General features: G+C 38.7%; 1 protein-coding gene across 2 annotated transcripts in view; it reads left to right on the forward strand.

The window, feature by feature from the left end:
* Nucleotides 1-18,774, forward strand: part of Lrrk2 (leucine rich repeat kinase 2) — a 133,177-nt gene that overhangs the window by 15,695 nt on the left and 98,708 nt on the right. For both annotated transcript variants that reach the window (XM_057791432.1, XM_057791434.1), the window contains exons 7-13: nucleotides 4,399-4,530; nucleotides 8,588-8,707; nucleotides 9,652-9,794; nucleotides 9,886-9,965; nucleotides 11,444-11,550; nucleotides 15,266-15,395; nucleotides 18,229-18,353. In XM_057791432.1, the coding sequence (XP_057647415.1) occupies nucleotides 4,399-4,530; nucleotides 8,588-8,707; nucleotides 9,652-9,794; nucleotides 9,886-9,965; nucleotides 11,444-11,550; nucleotides 15,266-15,395; nucleotides 18,229-18,353 (837 nt within the window). The remainder of the gene's footprint in view (nucleotides 1-4,398; nucleotides 4,531-8,587; nucleotides 8,708-9,651; nucleotides 9,795-9,885; nucleotides 9,966-11,443; nucleotides 11,551-15,265; nucleotides 15,396-18,228; nucleotides 18,354-18,774) is intronic.

The following is an 18,774-nucleotide window of genomic DNA, read 5'->3' on the forward strand; positions in this document are numbered from 1 at the left end:
AGCTATAAACATGAACTTAATAGTACTGTTTTCATCCTCATACGTGTAAAGTTCTCTTCTATTAAATTAGTAATTTATTGTGAAGAACATAAACAATACTTGGTATGTAACACGTATTACAAAACTATTAACACTATGAATTTTCTATGCATACATATAATATACACAATATTATGTTACATATAATACATATACAATACACATATGATATAAAAGTATGCTTTCAGGTACAGCAGCATGAGACTTCATTGCAGCAGGGTCAAAAAACAAATGCTCTTGGGAAAAATAGTCCCTTTAATATGTTCATAAAAATGCAGCATTTTCTTATCTACGGGAAATCAGTCAACAGAGGATGGGGCTGAATCCTAATGCCAAAGCAGAGTGTCGCATCTTACTCTTCTCTGAGTCATTGCTGACAGCGAGTCGGCTATTTTCCGCCTTGTACTTTTTTTGAGCTCTCTTCATTATTCACTTATTTTGGGCCGATTGCTCTTGGAATCCATTGTCTTCCACCCACTTATGACATAAACCAGTTAGAATGTGTCGATTCATAACACAAAGGTCAAAGCCAGCAGCAGCTAACAATGTGGAATCGAGCGGCTTTAACAGCAGCTCTGCAGCGAAGGCTTTTTATCAGGCCCCTCCTTTCCTTCTTACACGCTTAAAAAATATGTTGGTGTTTTTACAATCCTATTTAAACATTACAATGTATTTTTTTTTAAACAAATAGTTTTAGCTATGCTCGGAAAAGGCTTTTACAGACAGGCATTTTTCTGTTTGGTGAGTAGTCAATATTACATTCAGAAACAGAAGTGTTTCCCCCGTCCGTTCACAGCAATCTTCCACCACTTCTTCCTTTCCCCGCTGCCTGACTCATGTCAGCCCCTTACGCATGTGTTTTGTCTTTGAATATATCTGTCCTCCTGCCGTCTGCCATCTCCAGGAAGTTCAAGGTCTCTGCCCCTTTGTTAGCCGTTATTCTATGATGAAGAAAATAGATCCAAGTTTATTTTCACAGTTCTAGTGTACGACGTAATCTCGAGTTCTTTCCTTGGGTAAGGAAAAGACATTGCAGAAACCGTAATCAATGTCCTCAGCAGGATTCAGACAGCTGAGCTCATTTATTTGAAATATATTTGGCTGGTTTTAGACTTGTACAAAACCCTCAGTTTTTACCTTCTTTGTCTAAATTATATAGATAAAACATTTTTACATACAATATATTTTGCATGTTTCCCCTTCACAACTCCTACCAGAACCTCCATACCTCTCTACGCACTCAACTTTATATCACTTCTCTCTCTTTTTCAAAACATCCCAATAAAAGTAAAAATCAAAACAAATAGGCAAAAGACCAAAAAAAAAAAAAAAAAAAAAACCAAAAATGTCAAAACAAAACAAAATGTCCACAAGCATAGAGTTTGTTTTGTGTTGGCCAAATATTACAGGGCATGAGGCCTGTCCTCAAATGACATATACCCAGTGATTCTCTATTGGAGAAAACTGACTTCTGTTTGTTAGTGGATACACATTGCAAATAACTTCTTGGTTACAGTGTGAGCCTGTGTTCTATTTTCCTTCTCAGTACTGGGACCCCATCTGGCTTGAACATCTGGAGGCCTTGTGCACATCATAACAGTCTCTGAGAGTTCATCTGTCTTGTTGTGTCTGGAAGACCCTGTTCCTTTATAGTCCTCCATCACCTCTGGCTCTTATCATCTTTCTTGTTCTTTCATTTAGCTCCCTGGGCCTGGAGTGGAGGGGTTTGATGAAGACATCCCATTTAGGACTACACGTTGGCTAGATTTATGTCAATTGGATACACATTAAACACATCTGAAAGGAGGGAACTCAGTTGAGAAAATGACTGTATAAGCTATAAAATTGGCTATAGAGCAGTTTCTTAATTAGTGACTGATGGAGGAGGGCCAAGCCTATTGTGGGTAGTGCCATCCCTAGACTGGTGGTCTTGGGCTCTATAAGAACTCAGACTGTGTAAGCCACAATGAGCAAGCCACTAAGCAGCACCCCTCAATGGCCTCTGCATCAGCCCTGCCTCCAGGTTCCATCCTTTTATGAGTTCCTGTGCTGACTTCCTTCATTGATTAACTATGATATGGAGGTGTAAGCCAAATAAATCTTTTTCTCTCCAACTTGCCTTTGGTCATGACGTTTAATCATCACAATGGTATTCATAACTAGGACAGACTGAGTGCTTCAAAGTCATTCTCTGTGCATTATTTACTTATAGGTCTCCATGTCAATTATCTTCTACTACAACAAGAAGAAGCTTCTCTGATAAGTGTTGAATGAAACATTGATCTGTGGGTATTGCAGTATGTCATTAGGAACCATTTTTGTTGCTATGTTCTTTAGTAGAAGAATAGTATTAGGTTTGCCCTTAAGTCCATGAGTTATGTGAACTCAGATTCTTGGCATCTTTAGCAGTGTCAGGTATGGGCTCCATCTCAAGGAGTGGGCTTTAAATCTAATTTTTAAAAAGTGATTGGTTATTCCCATAACATTTGTGCCACTACTACCCTAGTATATCATGCAGATAGGTCATTATATATTGCAGGGTTTGTAACTGAGTGATTTTGATGGTTATCTTTCTCCTCTGGTAGCATGCAGAATGCCTTCTAGTACCATGAATAGCAGTCAGTAGAGACAAAACTTTTAGTTAGGAACTGGCTCAACTTCTCCAAGTTTGATGACATAAGTAAATGTTGTCTTCAGCAATAGGGCCTTACCATTAGGTTGTAGAGAGGAACCAATAGTGTTGACAACAGCCTATGATGTCTGGGGTAATTCCATGAGATCCTGTGGTAAATGATTGAACTACAAGTAATCCATTCCTGGCACTGGAGGACATTTCATTTGCCTGAAAATTTCTTATTTTCAATTTCTAAACAACTGAATAATATTCCATTGTCTAAGCATATCACATTTTCATTAACCATTTATTAGTTGATGGACATTTAGGGTATTTACAGTTTCTGGTTCTCATAAATACTGCAGCAATGAACATGGATGAGCAAGTATTTCTCTAGTAGGAAATACAATTCTTTAAGTATATATCTGAGAGTGATATAGCTGTATCTTGTGATAGATTTATTTTTATCTCTTTAAAGAGCTGCCACACTGATTTCCACAGTGGCTATATGAGTTTACACTCCCACCAGCAATGAATAAATGTTCCCCCTACCTATATCGTTGCCAGTTTGTGGTGTCACTTGTTTTTAATGATCTTAGTCATTCTGATTTGGGTAAGACTGAATCCCAAAATAATCTTACTTTGTATTTCTATGACAACCAAGGATGTTTAACATTTCTTTAAGTGTTTCTTGGCCATTTGTGTTTCATTATTTGAAAACTCTTTGCATAGTTTTGTACCCCCATTTTTAAATTGTTATGTTTCTTTGATATACATGACTTTTCTTAGTTCTTCATATAATTTGGATGTTAGCCCTCTGTTGAATGTATAATCAGTAAAGATCTTTTCTCATTCTGTACACTGTCACTTTGTCCAGATGATAGAGTTAATTGCCATCCAGATTTTCAACTCCACGAGGTCCCATTTATTAATCGTTCTCAGCTTTTTTTGATAATTCTGCTTAAAAAGTCATTCCCTGTGCCAATGAGCTCAGGACTATTCCTACTTTCTCTTCTATCAGATTCAAGGAATCTAGTCTTACATTGAAATCCTTGATCCATTTGGTATTGAGTTTTGTGCAGGGTAATCCACAGGGATCTGTTTATATTCTTTTATATGCAGCTGTCCAGTTTTATCTATACTATTTATTGAAAATGCTGTATTATTTCCAGTGTGTGTTTTTGACTTCTTTATCAAAAATAATGTTTCTATATGTGTTTAGATTTTTATCTCATCTTTAATTCCATTGTGTCAGTTTCTATGCTAATGATAATACCATGATGTGTTTATTACTATAGCTCTGCAATAAACTTGCACTCTGGGATGGTGATATCGCCAGCAGTTCTTTTATTATTAAAGATTGTTAGCTATTTTGCTGTTTTTGTATGTTTCCAATAAAGTTTCAATTTTTGTAAATAAATTGTGTTGGAATTTGATGGGTATTACATTGAATCTGTAGATTGCTTTTGGAAGAATGGTAGGATAGTTTATAAAATATTAATCCTTCAGATACCTTAAAAGTTTAAAACAAGGAATGAAATAAGAATAATTTATACTTGAGCCAAAGCTAAATTCTACATCTTGTTGTGTTAGCAACTAACAACATAGAATCTTTATAGCTATATGATGGAACAGGCTGTTTGCATCTGGATCTTTACCTATTACACTATCTATGCAATACTCACTTATATGCATATTTGAAAGAAAAAATACTGTTTTGGTGATTATGATTTTTTTTAATTCAGGTAGCAATGTTGAAGTTCTCATGAGTGGGAATGTCAGGTGTTACAATATTGTGGTAGAAGCCATGAAAGCATTCCCTGCTGATGAGAAAATTCAAGAAGTGAGCTGCTCCTTGCTCCATAGGCTAACATTAGGTGAGTTTTAATTCTTCATTTTTTGTCAGGATCTATATAGTGTATATGCATGCAACTTCCATGAATTCTATGCTAATGAATAAGTAGCATCTTGATAAACACTGGGTAGAAATATTGTAAAGTTGCAAATAGTTATAAAAGGATCACAAAAAATATACAGCTGGTATTAATGAGAAGTCTGCATCTTCATTTCTGAAGTGATCTCTAGGAAAGATTTTTTTGTGGGGCTGTATTGAAACTATGGTTGCTAACTATAAAAGAGTAAGTAAAAATTATGTTGAAAATATGAAGCAGAAAGCCAAAAATGATCTTATCACTCAAGAATTACTGTATTACCAGGGTTAGAAAATGTTTCTTGTCCTCAAAAGTTTTATGTGTGTGTGTGTGTGTGTGTGTGTGTATTTAAACATAGGTGCACAGGGTCTCTAGAGAGCACTGATTTTAATCCATGGAGTATATATCCAAAGAGGCACAGCCTGTCACATGTAAGATATATATGTAAAATATAATATAAATATAGTTATGCATATATAAGTATGGTTTACACATATTATATATTTATACATATTATATATAATTATAGTCTATATGTTGCAATATATAAATATTTGGCTCATATATTATAAAATATAAAATATATAGATATCATACATGCATAACTATTTGTATATCATATAATATATATTGTATTTTACATGTATATCTTCCATAGGCTTACCACTGATATATACTCCATAGAATCAAATCAGTGTACCCTAGAGACGCTGTGCACCTATGTTCAATGTGATTCTGTCTTAGATAACAGGCTGTGGCATCATCTTAGACCATATGATGAGGATATGAGATTGCCTTTGGTTTTCTGTTGTACTGGTTAATTTGACTTCTCTGGATCAGAACTCTATGATGGTCTCTAAGATCTGATATCTGAAACACTAGAAAGTTAGGTGCCCACAAAATTCCTCTTCTTATGTTCTATGTCTGGGCTTTTTATTGGCTCGTTACTATTCTATACAAACTTGACCTACTCCTGTTTAAAACTATAGCAAAATTCGTACAGAAATGACAAAATATATGGAATATGTTATGAAGAACTGATGTCTCTAGTCTATGCAGGTTTCACATATCTTCATTGCTTATTTATAGATGCTCAGATTTCATTATAATCATAATGGGCATCTGTTTTTAAATTATGCCTGTGAACTGCGCCTACATGAAGAAATGAACATGCTTTTATGTGTCTTTTTTTTTTAATTCCTGACAATTTTTGAGGCATGTAAGTAGATTATGTAAGTTAATGGCTTGTGAACAGTGGTGCTCTGTGCCCATCCATCCCCCTCATTATGTCGGGCACTTCTCTGCCTTCTTGCATGACCCAGAATCCCCGGCACAATCCTGAATGGAGGCACTGTTTGACACTATCCTTGTCCTCTTCCTGATCTTAGAGATAAAAACTCTGAATATTTTCTCATCCAGAATAATGAGTGTCACAATTTCTATACGTCAAAATCTAAGTTGTTTTATGACATTCTTATCAAGCTAAGGAAGTTCCCTTTACTTCTTGCATACTATTTTTACATCTGTCGCTTCTAACAAAAATCAGAAGTGAGCACTGAACTTTTTTAAATAACAAACAATGCATGTAAAGATTTTTCTTTTGGTATTCTGGCATTAAATCTATAGATTTTCAAATAATAAGCCATTATTTCCAGGCAAATTTAAGTTGGTGACTTATTTAATTTTAAAAATACATTTCTGGGCCGGGCACAAGACAAGAGAGGCCGGGCGGTGGTGGCGCACGCCTTTAATCCCAGCACTTGGGAGGCAGAGGCAGGCGGATCTCTGTGAGTTCGAGACTAGCCTGGTCTACAGAGCTAGTTCCAGGACAGGCTCCACAGCCACAGAGAAACCCTGTCTCGAAAAACCAAAAAACAAAACAAACAAACAAAAAAATACATTTCTGATAAATCTCTTAATTTTGGACCTGCACATTAACTTTGATTGCTTTTCTGGTTTGCTTTTGTTTTATCATCCTCCCTTTTACTTATTAAAAATATTTGCTTATTTATTTAATCATCGATGCAGTTATTTTGTGCTCCACTTCTGGTATCTCTAAATGTGAGGTCCTTGGACATCTCGGCTTCCATGGTTATAGAAGCGCAGTTACTGAGACTCACTTTCTGGTGTTGCTGTGAGTTTTTCCTCTGTGGAGCTCAAGTGCTGAGCATTCCAAAGCCTCCCATTGCAAATGCCTCTCTGGTGACATTTGTCAGGGTCAGAGCACAGGAGTGACAAGGAATGCTTTATGCTGTGAAGGTTCAGACCTTCTCCTTGGAGAGAACAGAGAAGACAAGCTTTCCCTCTAGGCTGTACTTGTGGGTTCACTTGCTCTCACCTCACAGATCTTGTGCCTCTCTGATGACATCACAACTTCTCTGAGATGTACACCCCGGGGATTTTTCTCAACACTTTTATTAACAGAATAATGGACTAAAGATCAAAGTAAATAAAATGGCATATTTACTGTTGAAGACTGACTCTATCAGCAACACTTATGCAAATTTAGGCTACCGTAAACAGAGATTTAGCTTTCTGTCATCCTAATTTTGAAAAGGCTCACTCAGCCTTTAAAAAACCTTATTCTTATGATTTCATTCTACAGAGTTATGCTTTTCATTGTCCACAATCACCATTATGTCCCCTGTGTAACTTAGAAATTGGTTTAATACTTATGAGAGCTCCTTGGTAGATTCAGTCAAAAATGGGTTTCTAAAATTTGAGTTTTTTTCTTGTACACAACAATTAGTTGATTTCTTTCCTTTTTGATTAATTATTTAAAATTATATGTTTAGACTGTCAGATGTGACTATGCAATCATGTTCACACCTACTTTCACAGATCCCAAAGTCATTTCATAGACATACATATTTATAAACTTTTGGCCCAGGCTTGGTCCTCATTGTTGGAATATTGTTGTCACCCCCACATTTCCATGAGGGTCTCTGACTCAGGAGCGTGTGTCTCATCCTGGATCATGCAGTCAATGAAGGGGAAAGTTAGGCTTTGAACATAGCTGTGTATCACTCTCTGGTTATCGGAGGCTGGTGAGAGCAGGAGACAGTGGAGGTGTCAATCAGTGAGTACTGAGCTCTGGTTAGAGGGGAGGAAGAATTGTGCTGTGCTGTTGTTCAGTGTAATAAGTTGGACAGGGATAATGTACTGTGGGCATCAAGAAACTAGAACAAATGAGAGTAGACTTCCCCTGCAAGGAATTCATTAATGGGAGGAGATAGGATGAACACTTGTTTTGACTGAATCTTTGTATTACATCAAAACAGAAAATAGTAATCCAGAGGTGTCTACAATTTTTTTGGCTTTAGTCTTAGTTGAAAATATATTTTTTTTATTTTTTAAGGTTTACTTATTTTTGTATACAGTGTTCTATCTACATACATGCACCAGATCTCATTACAAATGGTTGTGAGCTACCATGTGAGTGCTGGGAATTGAACTCAGGACCTCTTGAAGAGCAGCCAGTGCTCTTTACCTCTGAGCCATCTCTCCAGCCCCGGGCATATATTTTTAAAATTCACCTTAAATTAAATATTAAAATGATAATAAAACAACAAAGTATCTCCTGTGAAGCACAGCGGTGACGTACTGGCCTGTGCCTTAATATGGGGAGATGGTTGCAAGTTACATTTCAAGAAGGGCACAGTTGTGTAAGCTGGTCGACCCTGAGAACATTGTGATAACTCAGAACACTATAGTGCTACAGGTAAGAGATGCCCACTCATCTCTGTGTTATGATTTGAGGTGTCACAGCTGATTTAAGCAGATGCCTCTTTGGTCCTACTCACCTAATGTCATCTAGTAGGGCAGACAACCGTAGGAACCAAAGTTTCAAAAAGTCACTTTGATTTAATTATGTCATATATTGCTGATTTAAAATATTCGGCTATGCCATTAGATCAATTTATTGGTTTAACCACTGCTGTGTAAGGAAATGCATTTTAAGGTGTATGGCTGAGAGTTTACATAATGTCTCACTTAATCTTAGGTAATTTTTTCAACATCTTGGTGTTGAACGAAGTACATGTCTTTGTGGTGAGAGCTGTCCGCCAATATCCAGAGAATGCGGCCTTGCAGATCTCTGCCCTCAGCTGTTTAGCGCTCCTCAGTAAGTCACGTGACTAATAAAGAATTCCTTTTCTTTCTTTAAGTGCTGAGAATTAAATCAGAGCTTCCTTTCTTCCAGCTGAGAAAACTTCCATGGCACCAATAAGCATGGGTTTTCATGTTCATATAAGATGACAAGAACCAGATGACAATTTTAGCTGACCTTACTCTAGATTGATAGGGTGGTGGTACCCACCTTCTCTCATTATGAAAGAGCAGAGTTATGATATGTTTAAAATATTAGAAATTGCTTCATGATTAGCTGGTATGGGAGAATGGTCTGTATTCTGTCAATTATACTTTAAATAAATGCTGATTGGCCAGTAGCAAGGCAAGAAGTATAGGTGGGACAACCAGACAGTAAGTAGAGGCGGGTCAATGAGAACAGGAGAATTCTCTGAAGGAGGAAGTCCATTCCTCTGTAGTCCTGATCCATCCACAGAAGAAGCAAGATGTGACTGCCTTGCTGAAAAAGGTACTGAGCCATGTGGCTAACACAGATAAGAATAATGGGCTAATATAAGTTATAGGAGTTAATAAGAAGCCTGAGCTAATGGGCTAATCGGTTTATAGTTAATATAGACCTCTGTATGATTTCATTGGGACTTAATGATTGCAGGAACTGGGCAGGACAGAAAACCCAGACAACAATTAGCCAAGGTTGGTAAGAACATTCAAATATGCTTGGCCAGTCAAGCTGTTTGTAAAAATATACATGTAAGGGCTGGAGAGATGGCTCGGTAGTTAAGAGCACTGGCTGCTCTAACAGAGGTCCTGAGTTCAATTCCCAGCACCCACATGGTGGCTCACAACCATCTGTAATGAGATCTTGTGCCCTCTTCTGGAATACAGGCATACATGGAGGCAGAATGTTGTATACATAATACATCTTTAAAAAATATATCCATGTAAAATACATATACACTTACCTTTTTTTTTTTAAAGCTGAGACCATTTTCTTAAACCAAGACTTGGAGGAAAGAAGTGAGCCTCAGGAAAGCAACGATGAGGAGGAGCCTGAGAAGCTGTTCTGGTTGGAACCCTGCTACAAAGCCCTGACGCACCATAGAAAGAACAAGCATGTACAGGTTGGACATGAAGTGACTGCCCTGATTTCAAAAAAAGGCTTTCCAATCATTTCTGTTCTGATACAATTTTTCTTCTTCTTTCCTAATCTAGGAGGCTGCATGCTGGGCACTAAATAATCTCCTTATGTACCAGAACAGTTTGCACGAGAAGATTGGAGACGAAGATGGCCAGTCAGTGCTTTTACTTGACAATAGAAAACTTGGGTTCTGTTTTGGCCAGTGCACAGATACTGTTGTTGATAGTTTTTTATGTCGGTATTTAGGCATCAGCATTGCTACATGTTAGTGGTGGGAATATGATCTTGTCTAATTTTCCTGCAAGAGACGGGCTTACAGGGTAGCCCACGCTGGAACCACAGGCCTCTGCATCTATGCCTGGTGAGGTGTACAGCATTTAAATCTCTAATGAGTTGTAAGAGTGTTTTAATTTCTACTCAGGGATTTGGGATCCACAGTTTGTGAATCCTGGAGAATGAACCCCTCAGTTTTCTGGCTGACCAGGTACAAACGCATGTTCATTCATGCCAGCTGAGCACACTCACAGAGCCACTAGGGTTCTCTGCCAAGGTAGACACAGCCTCTGGCAGGTCCCCCGTGACACAGCAGTGTGGACCTGTCCACTGAGAGGCCTCTTTGCATAATGGCCCACTGCTGGAAAACAGTGAATTAATGAAGCAGATGTTACTTAAACATCTGGAGAAGAAAACTGATACATCAGGATCCAAATGATCCCACATGAGCAACCTGTTCAGGAACATTCTGGTCAGGTGACTCAGGCTGCAATTTATACATCTTAATCCACAGCACACGACATCCTCAGCACTCTGGAGATCTTCCCAGTACATATATTAGGAAAAGAAAACACATTTATTTCCTCTGTTCTTGGAATCTGCTCTGCTTCTTTACTATATTTATTTCCCCCTTTCTTTCCATTATCCTCATTTCCTCATTTTATAGTTTTCTTCCTAGCACCTCATTTTTTAAAGATTACTTTCTGCTAGTTTATGGTTCCTCTGATGACACACCCCTTCCCCTCATCCGGTTTTGTGACTGGCTGTGCTCACTGTGTGCTCGAATTGTTTTCTTTATATTTTGTGCACCTACGATATTAGGAAATGTATGACATCTATAAGGCTTGTACGAGGCACAGCTTGGTTGTCACGATCTACTGCGACATCCTTAGCCGCAATTGCTTAGTGTGCATTTTCATTCATCTGCAGTCAAAATTAGTCCAGAACATGAAATGGAAAACTCTAGAAGGGAGCAGTGCATATAGTTTATTTTGGGCCCCGCTCTGAGAAGCAGGAGGAAATCCTGTGCTGTCTGGTCTATTCCTCCTGGGATGGAACCTGTCTCTGTTTATATGTCCACCCTGTGTGATTCCATAGCAACTGAGTAGCTGTCTACCCCTCACTCTATGTCTATAAAGCCATGTGCCCTTTGTATGGCTTACAGGCTTTTGAAGAAACAGAAAGTTAGTGTTTGCTATGCTTGAATCTAACCTTTACTTAGAGAGTTCTTCAGCTTGTGCTTTTATCGTGAGTGGAGAGTGTCAACTCAGCTTCCAGGCCTTCCCTGTCAGAGTTCACAGGCAGGGTGAGCATGGGAGCTGGAGACTGCAAACTGAGATGTGGTTGACTTTTTGACAGGTTCCCTGCACACAGGGAAGTGATGCTGTCCATGCTGATGCATTCTTCCTCCAAAGATGTTTTCCAAGCAGCTGCGCATGCACTGTCCACACTCCTGGAACAAAATGGTAAGGCAGAGACTATGGGCTTTAATACAGAGAAATGATTTTGTGCTGCTCTTCCCTTATAAAGGCTATAAGTTCTGAAAAAGTCAAATATATAGAGATGTAGGTGTGTTTATAGAGGAGTGTATACACATGTGTGTCTTGCTAAAGGATAAAAAATAATGCTTTTAGATATATTCTTTAGAACTTCTACAAATGTACTCATGAAATAAATGCTATATATTTGTAGAAATTGGAACATATACCCATTTTTAATACATTTTATATTTTTATCCTTATATTAATAAATGTATTTATTAATGTTATCATTGCCATTTTAATAGCTGTATAGCTTTCAGAGATATATGTATAATATATGATACACACACACACCTATTTTAGGAACCAGTTTCTGTTGATTGACTTTTAGCTTACTATGAGAATTTTTGGAACCTGTATAGAACCGTTTTTCCTCTAAAAGAGATTGCCCATTTTCCAGTAGATATTTATTCATATTATTGTTTTATATGAACTTCATAGAGGCAAGACCGATGCTTTATATAAACTTTATAGAGGCAAGACGGATTCACCATTTCAAAAACTAGTAAAAGTTATGCAGAATAAAATGTTTATAGTTATAATTTTTTCTTGAAAATCGTCTTTTATGTGTAATTTTTGTATTATCATTTTGTGTACTTATAGAGAGGAAGTGGCTCACATACCTTGGAAGGATTTTTAAGCTTTAAAATCCTGGCTCAAACTGCTTCAGATTCCTGGCCCCATAAACAGGAAAATTTGCCAGGAAAACTCATCGAGCTGCGGGACTTTGCAGCTCTTAAAGGATATTTTTAGGCAGTAAAACAGGAAAAAGACGGAAAGATTTATCTGAGACACAGTAGTATGCGCATCATATTTTAGTAACCAAGCCAGGCAAGTGAAAACTGCAGACACAATACCTCCTGCATGCTTCTCTGTGTTATCCTTTATGTCAAATCAGGAGGGAAGAGTTTCTCCTGTATATTTTCTCCCATCTCTCTGGCGGCATTTTAATAAAATGAGAGTGTAATCAAATGTATTACATTTATGTGTGAAATTGTTAAAGAACAAAATTAATTAGTCAACAATGAATCTGGCACGTTACATAAAGGCTTGGGGTAGACAGGCCCTGAGTGATGACAGGGCCTCTCCCAGGACTGAGTCATCGCAAAAGTTATGGAGGTCTTGACAGGGCTTGCATTGCAGCTGCTGTACTTGGTGTCCCCAGAGGAGATGGAGATTGCCACCAAGCAGCACAGTGTGAGGGCGGTGCCATTTGTAACTATTTGGAAACTAGGTTAGGTCACATTCAGTCAGCAAGATTTTGTGACTTGGTATTGCTTTGGTTATGGCTTCTGAGGGGCAGTGACCTTGTGAGTCAGCTTGATGCCTGTTGGAAATCAGTTCCTGCCTTTAATACACACTCCTTTAATACCAGCACTCGGGAGGCAGAGGCAGGCGGATCTCTGTGAGTTCGAGACCAGCCTGGTCTACAAGAGCTAGTTCCAGGAGAGGCTCCAAAACCGCAGAGAAACCCTGTCTCAGAAAAAAAAAAAATACGCCCGCTCCACTCCCTTGCTCCAGGCCACCTGCTGGATGAGCCTCTCTTCAATGCCCTTGCATGCCCTGGGCTTTCTAGTGTCATGGAGGGGGAGGATCTCCAGCAGCCTCAGCTCCACCACTAAGTCTCTTGGGATAGTGACTGTGAAGGGTGAAGGAATTAGACAGATTGGTGACTCAGGTCTACAATCCCAGCACTCAGGAAGCTGAGGCAGGAGGATTGTGTATTCAGGGCCAACCTGGGCTACTGGATCTCAGAGAAAAAGAAAAGAAAAAGAGGAAGAAGTAGGAAGAAGAAGTAGAGAAGAAAAACTGGGGTCTTGAAACCAGGGAGATTTGAAGGTATAGGTATATCTTTCATGATAATTTCCTCATTTATTTAATCAGTTAATTTAATTGCAAAGTACCAAGCTCATATTATGTGCTAGAGACCAGACAGTCTAGGCCCATGTGGTTTGCCAGTTAAATAAAAATTCTAGGCACATAGAGTCAAACTCTTAGGGAAGGCAGACAAGAAGCATAACTAAAGAATGTGAGATGTGAGGTAGCTAGGACAAAAATTAAATTGGGAAGGAGGGTATTAGGAATCAGAAGAAATAAATGTTGAATTGGCAGTCAGTTAAGTACTGTAAGAGGTGGCAATTTGTGATTTTTCTTTGAAAGCAGATAGTTTTCTGCTGAGATGGAGTAGATTAAGGCCAATAATCTTCTGCAAGTAATGGGAAAACATTAAAATGTTCTGTATACTTAGAAGGGACTTCATGATGCCCACCTTCTCTCAGTCATGTTTGCCATGTTTGAGTTACTCATTGCCTTGCTGTGGGTACATTTTGAAAAATGTACTCAGGTCGAACTAACATATTACACAAGAACTCTAAAAATCTCTGAGTTCTACACAGACCAATCCAGCCATAAGCTCTGGAGTTGGTACCCAATGATCTGTGTCTCAACAAGCCTTTCAGGGAAGTCTGATGCACACTGGTGTCTGAGGACCACTGAACTAGATGTTTCTCCTTGGTTGGGATATAGGCACTGTGGAGGAGATATGAAAACTCATTGTGTATTTTAATGCATGATGTTCTGGATGTCTTGGGAGGTCTGACCTCTGGTTTTGCTTTTATTTTTAAATGTGTTTTTTATTATATTTTTTCCTGTTTTATTTATTTATTTATTTATTTATTTATTTATTTATCTGTTTATTTATTTATTTGGTCTTTTGAGACAGAGTCACTGTTTAGTTCAGATTGGACTTGAACTCGTTATGTAGTCCAGATTATCCTCAAATTCTCGAACATCTTGTGTTAGAATTGATATTTCTCTGAAGGCTTTAAGCAATTAATGCAAAATACTTCAAGGCACTGGGATAGAGTATAGTGAAGGACTTCACTGTAAGAAAAGGTTACTTACTACATGACAGTCTCCCTGCAATGTAGGCTTTCTGGATACATACTATAAAGCCAGCTCTCAAGGCCACAGTACTGTTCACTAAATGTAGGTGTTACTCTGTAAAAGCCATCTGTGTGAACACTATCTACCAATGTGTGAATGATTGGATCAATAAAAACAACATTTGCAGTCTACTGTAGGAGATGTACAAAGGAGTTAGAGCATTCCAGACTAGGTCATTCCCCTAGTCCCTTCACCAGTGAGTTCTGGCCATTGGCTCCATACATGAATGTGTGTGGTCCTTCTCCCCAGGCCTGCCCTTGGCTCCGATCACCAACGGATGGATGTCCTGTATCTCTAGAGTATCTATAGTCTACTCACTAACATCTATCCTACTAATGAATCTTAGCTCAATATAAGCCTGTCCATTTTATGAAGTTTAAAGATTAGAAGGACATTTAATTTTCATTCTTATTGTGAAGAATCTTGCTTATATATATTTTTCTACAAGACAGTTCACTCTTATGAGTTTTAATATACTGATTATAATTATTACTAGTCTACTTTATAAATAAAAATTAAATGGAAATAAATAATAAATAATTAATAAATATGGAAAACAGGAATGACATGCATTTGTAACAAATAGACAGCTATTAATGATCTCTAAGTAGCTAGTGCAACACACAATATGCTATATGTGTTCTTGCAAATGTATGCTTCCATTTCTATAAGTAACTTGAAGAACACCTTATAGTTAATTTCAGGAGAATCCTGCTGGCAAAAGGAGTATACCTGAATGTCTTAGAGTTGATGCAGAAGCACTCCCTTGTTCCCGAGGTGGCAGAGAGTGGCTGCAAGATGCTGAGTCACCTGTTTGAAGGAAGGTACTGCACGTTCGTGTGGTGTTATACACATGTGGGGGGCACTGAGACAAGTGGAATGGTATCAAAGCATCTGTAGGAATGGGAGGCTAAACACAGCATCTGAGCACAGACCTCTTGTCATCTGTCACTGATAGCATAGACTTATTTTATCTAAGCATTAAAAAGAGCAACAGGGATTGCAGAAATAAGATGAAGGTTTTCTTCTGTGCTTCAGGCATGGTGTTAACTGTTTTGAGAATGATAATCGTGTAGCAAAACTGATAGTAGCTTTTTAAATCATGGTATAATTGTGAATATTTAAAATACAAAAACATGCATTTTGGAATTACTGCTTTTCAGAATTAAAACACTATTTATTATTATTCTTCCATCTGAGTTAACTTTGGCTTCTCTGCTTCCTTCATTCTTTTCCCAATGTACTCGTTGGCTTATGAGGTTCAAAGCCAGCCTTGTTGACACTGTGTCTGTTTAGTGGCACAACAGAGGCCAGATATTCTTATCTGTGCTAGAAATAGCAGGAGGGGACTAGAGGTTTACAAAACCTGACAAAAATCCCAAGCAGGTGTTCCTTCCACTAAGTATATACTTAGTATATTTTTTTTTATTTTTTTTTACTTAAAAATTTCCACCTCCTCCCCTCCTCCCATTTCCCTCCCCTCTCCCCATCCCCCTTCTCCCATCCCCTTCCCCCTCCCTCTCCAGTCCAAAGAGCAGTCAGGGTTCCCTGCCCTGTGGGAAGTCCAAGGTCCTCCCCCCTCCATTCAGGTCTGGGAAGGTGAGCATCCAAACAGACTAGGCTCCCACAAAGCCAGTACATGCAGTAGGATCAAAACCCAGTGCCATTGTCCTTGGCTTCTCAGCCAGCCCTCCTTGTCCAACACGTTCAGAGAGTCTGGTTTGATTATATGCTCCATCAGTTCCAGTCCAGCTTGCTTTGGTGAGCTCCCATTAGATTAGCCCCACCGTCTCAGTAGGTGGGCGCACCCCTTGCAGTCCTGACTTCCTTGCTCATATTCTCTCTCCTTCTGCTCCTCATTTGGACCTTGGGAGCTCAGTCCAGTGCTCCAATGTAGGTCTCTGTCTCTAGCTTCATCCATCGCCAGATGAAGGTTCTATGGTGATATGCAAGATATTCATCAGTATGGCTGTAGGATGGAGCTTATCTCATCCTATTGAGCCAAAAATGTATGATAACGTGGCATTATTTGGTTGATAGCAAATCAAAGGCAGTTGTATAAGAAAAAGATATAAGTACAGGTGTTGAGGCTTAGATGGATTTGGTGTTTTGGATTGCTATTGGACACTATTCCTAGGGAGAAAGAAACAAGTGTCTGCTCACCCTAGATAGGGATTCTACAACACACCAAGTCAGAATACCACCAAAGTCCAATTTGGTGAACCAATGTGTTTTGTTGGGGTTACTCATAAGAATATGGGTGAAGAATTACTAACTGGGATAGAAACAACTCAGAGACAGCTGCATCACCAAAGCCAACCCCAGCATGGGTGTCAGCTCAAGAAAGCTGGGAACCTGGAACATATTGCATGGCCTACAGGCAGCTCAACACATTGGAGATTGGCCCTCCCAAGTGACTGAGTTGGTCTAAAGCCCTTCCTGGCAGCTGGTCTGGTCTGGGAGTCCTCTGGACAGCTCAGCTGGAATCTGTCTCTTCAGAGAGTCTTGGCTGCTCTGAGAGAGTTGCTTAGCAATCCTTACAGCTTATATAGGCGTGGGGACAGAGGAGTCTCATGGATGTAGTCAGTTTCAGGCTTCCTGAAGCTTGCTTAGTGAGCTTTCCTTCAGGGTGGGATGCTTTTTACCTTTTGGTAGAGCATACAGTGTCATGACAAGCATCTTTCTAGATGGAGGTTTTATCTCAGAGGAAGTTGAATGGATTTCTTTTGCTAATACATGAATCAATGATTGAATGGTTAGACTTCAGAATTTATCTAAAAAAATAAAAGGATTAAATAACAGTGTCATAAGATAGGAGCTATGACAGAAGAATCAAATACATTTATTTTCATAAGGGATTAAGATAATGCCCAGTGAATTTTAAGTTGTCAGTAAATCCTAGCTGTTAGCAATGGTGTTGTTAAATGCACATAACTTAAGTCGTGCACAGCACATCTACAGACTTGTAGAGTTTCACTGTCCTGAACACAAGTCCAGCTAATTTACCCTTATAGATCTGTCTCATTTCTCGTCTTTAAATATGGCTTTTAAAAGCCTAATTGAAATGTCTCAGCTTTGTTTTTGATGGTGCTGAAAGTGTGTGATAAGGTTTCAGTCAACAAGGCACTGTGCGAGGCAGACAGCCATCTTGCCTTCCAGACTGGCATGTTTGCTCACCTGTGACAGAAGAGAGGCACATATGCCTTGGAGAAGTCACGGGTTTAACGTAAACTAATGAATTATATGTAAGAATTCTGGTGAAGCACCTTGGTGTGATGCAGGAGTCCTGGCCTTGGCTTTGCCTCTTTCTAGCTAAAGGACTTTGGTAATTCCTCCTTCAAACAAGTTTTTCATCTGTAAAGTTATGATGTGAGCCCATCTTTCAGAGCTGTTGCCAGTATTCCACAGACTGGTCAGAAGAAAGGTGTCATTTTTCTTAAAACTAAATCAAAAGAGCTCCGAATTCTAATTCTTGAGGTCAGAATTTAAACACTTGAAATTTTGGTTGAGTTCAAATGTATTTATATCTACATCTTATGGCTTTTCCTGGTAAAATGCATTTCTTCTGTTTCCCCTCATTTATTTCAGTTTGGTGTTGGTACAAATGAATCAGATTGTAATTTTTTTTTAAATAAGCACTTCATTTTTCATTCCTAGTAACACTACCCTGGACACAATGGCCGCAGTGGTCCCTAGAATAATAGCAGTGATGAAAACCCACGAGACATCTCTGTCAGTGCAGCTGGAGGCACTGCGAGCCATTTTGCATTTTGTAGTTCCAGGTGAGTCACAGAATCGATCGTATGTAGAGGCCATGAAACATTGGCTTTCTAGGCAAAGCTGAAAGAATCAAATTGTGATAACTAGAGGCAGGTGTTTCTGCCAAACTGATGAAATTCATGAGAAAGGGTGATGTAGGTGAGTCACTAAGATTAATTTGTAAGACAACTTCATAAAAATATTTAATCCATAATTTACATAAGAAATCAACACAGTGTAAAAAGTGGACCTGCTGTCTCTAAGGACAGTTCTCTTGCCATCAGTCAAGTTTAAGTTCAAGCTAACACAGAGTCTTCTCTTTCACCCCTGTCTATTGCTTTATTTCCAGCCTTTGCCTCTGTGGTTTAGTTGGCTTTTCCCTGGCAGAGCCACATGATCCTTACTCATGAACTTCAATGACCTCCTTCTGTCACCAGCCTTACT

The sequence above is a fragment of the Chionomys nivalis genome, chromosome 17 (genome assembly GCF_950005125.1).
Source record: "Chionomys nivalis chromosome 17, mChiNiv1.1, whole genome shotgun sequence".
In the NCBI taxonomy this organism is placed as follows: Eukaryota; Metazoa; Chordata; class Mammalia; order Rodentia; family Cricetidae; genus Chionomys; species Chionomys nivalis.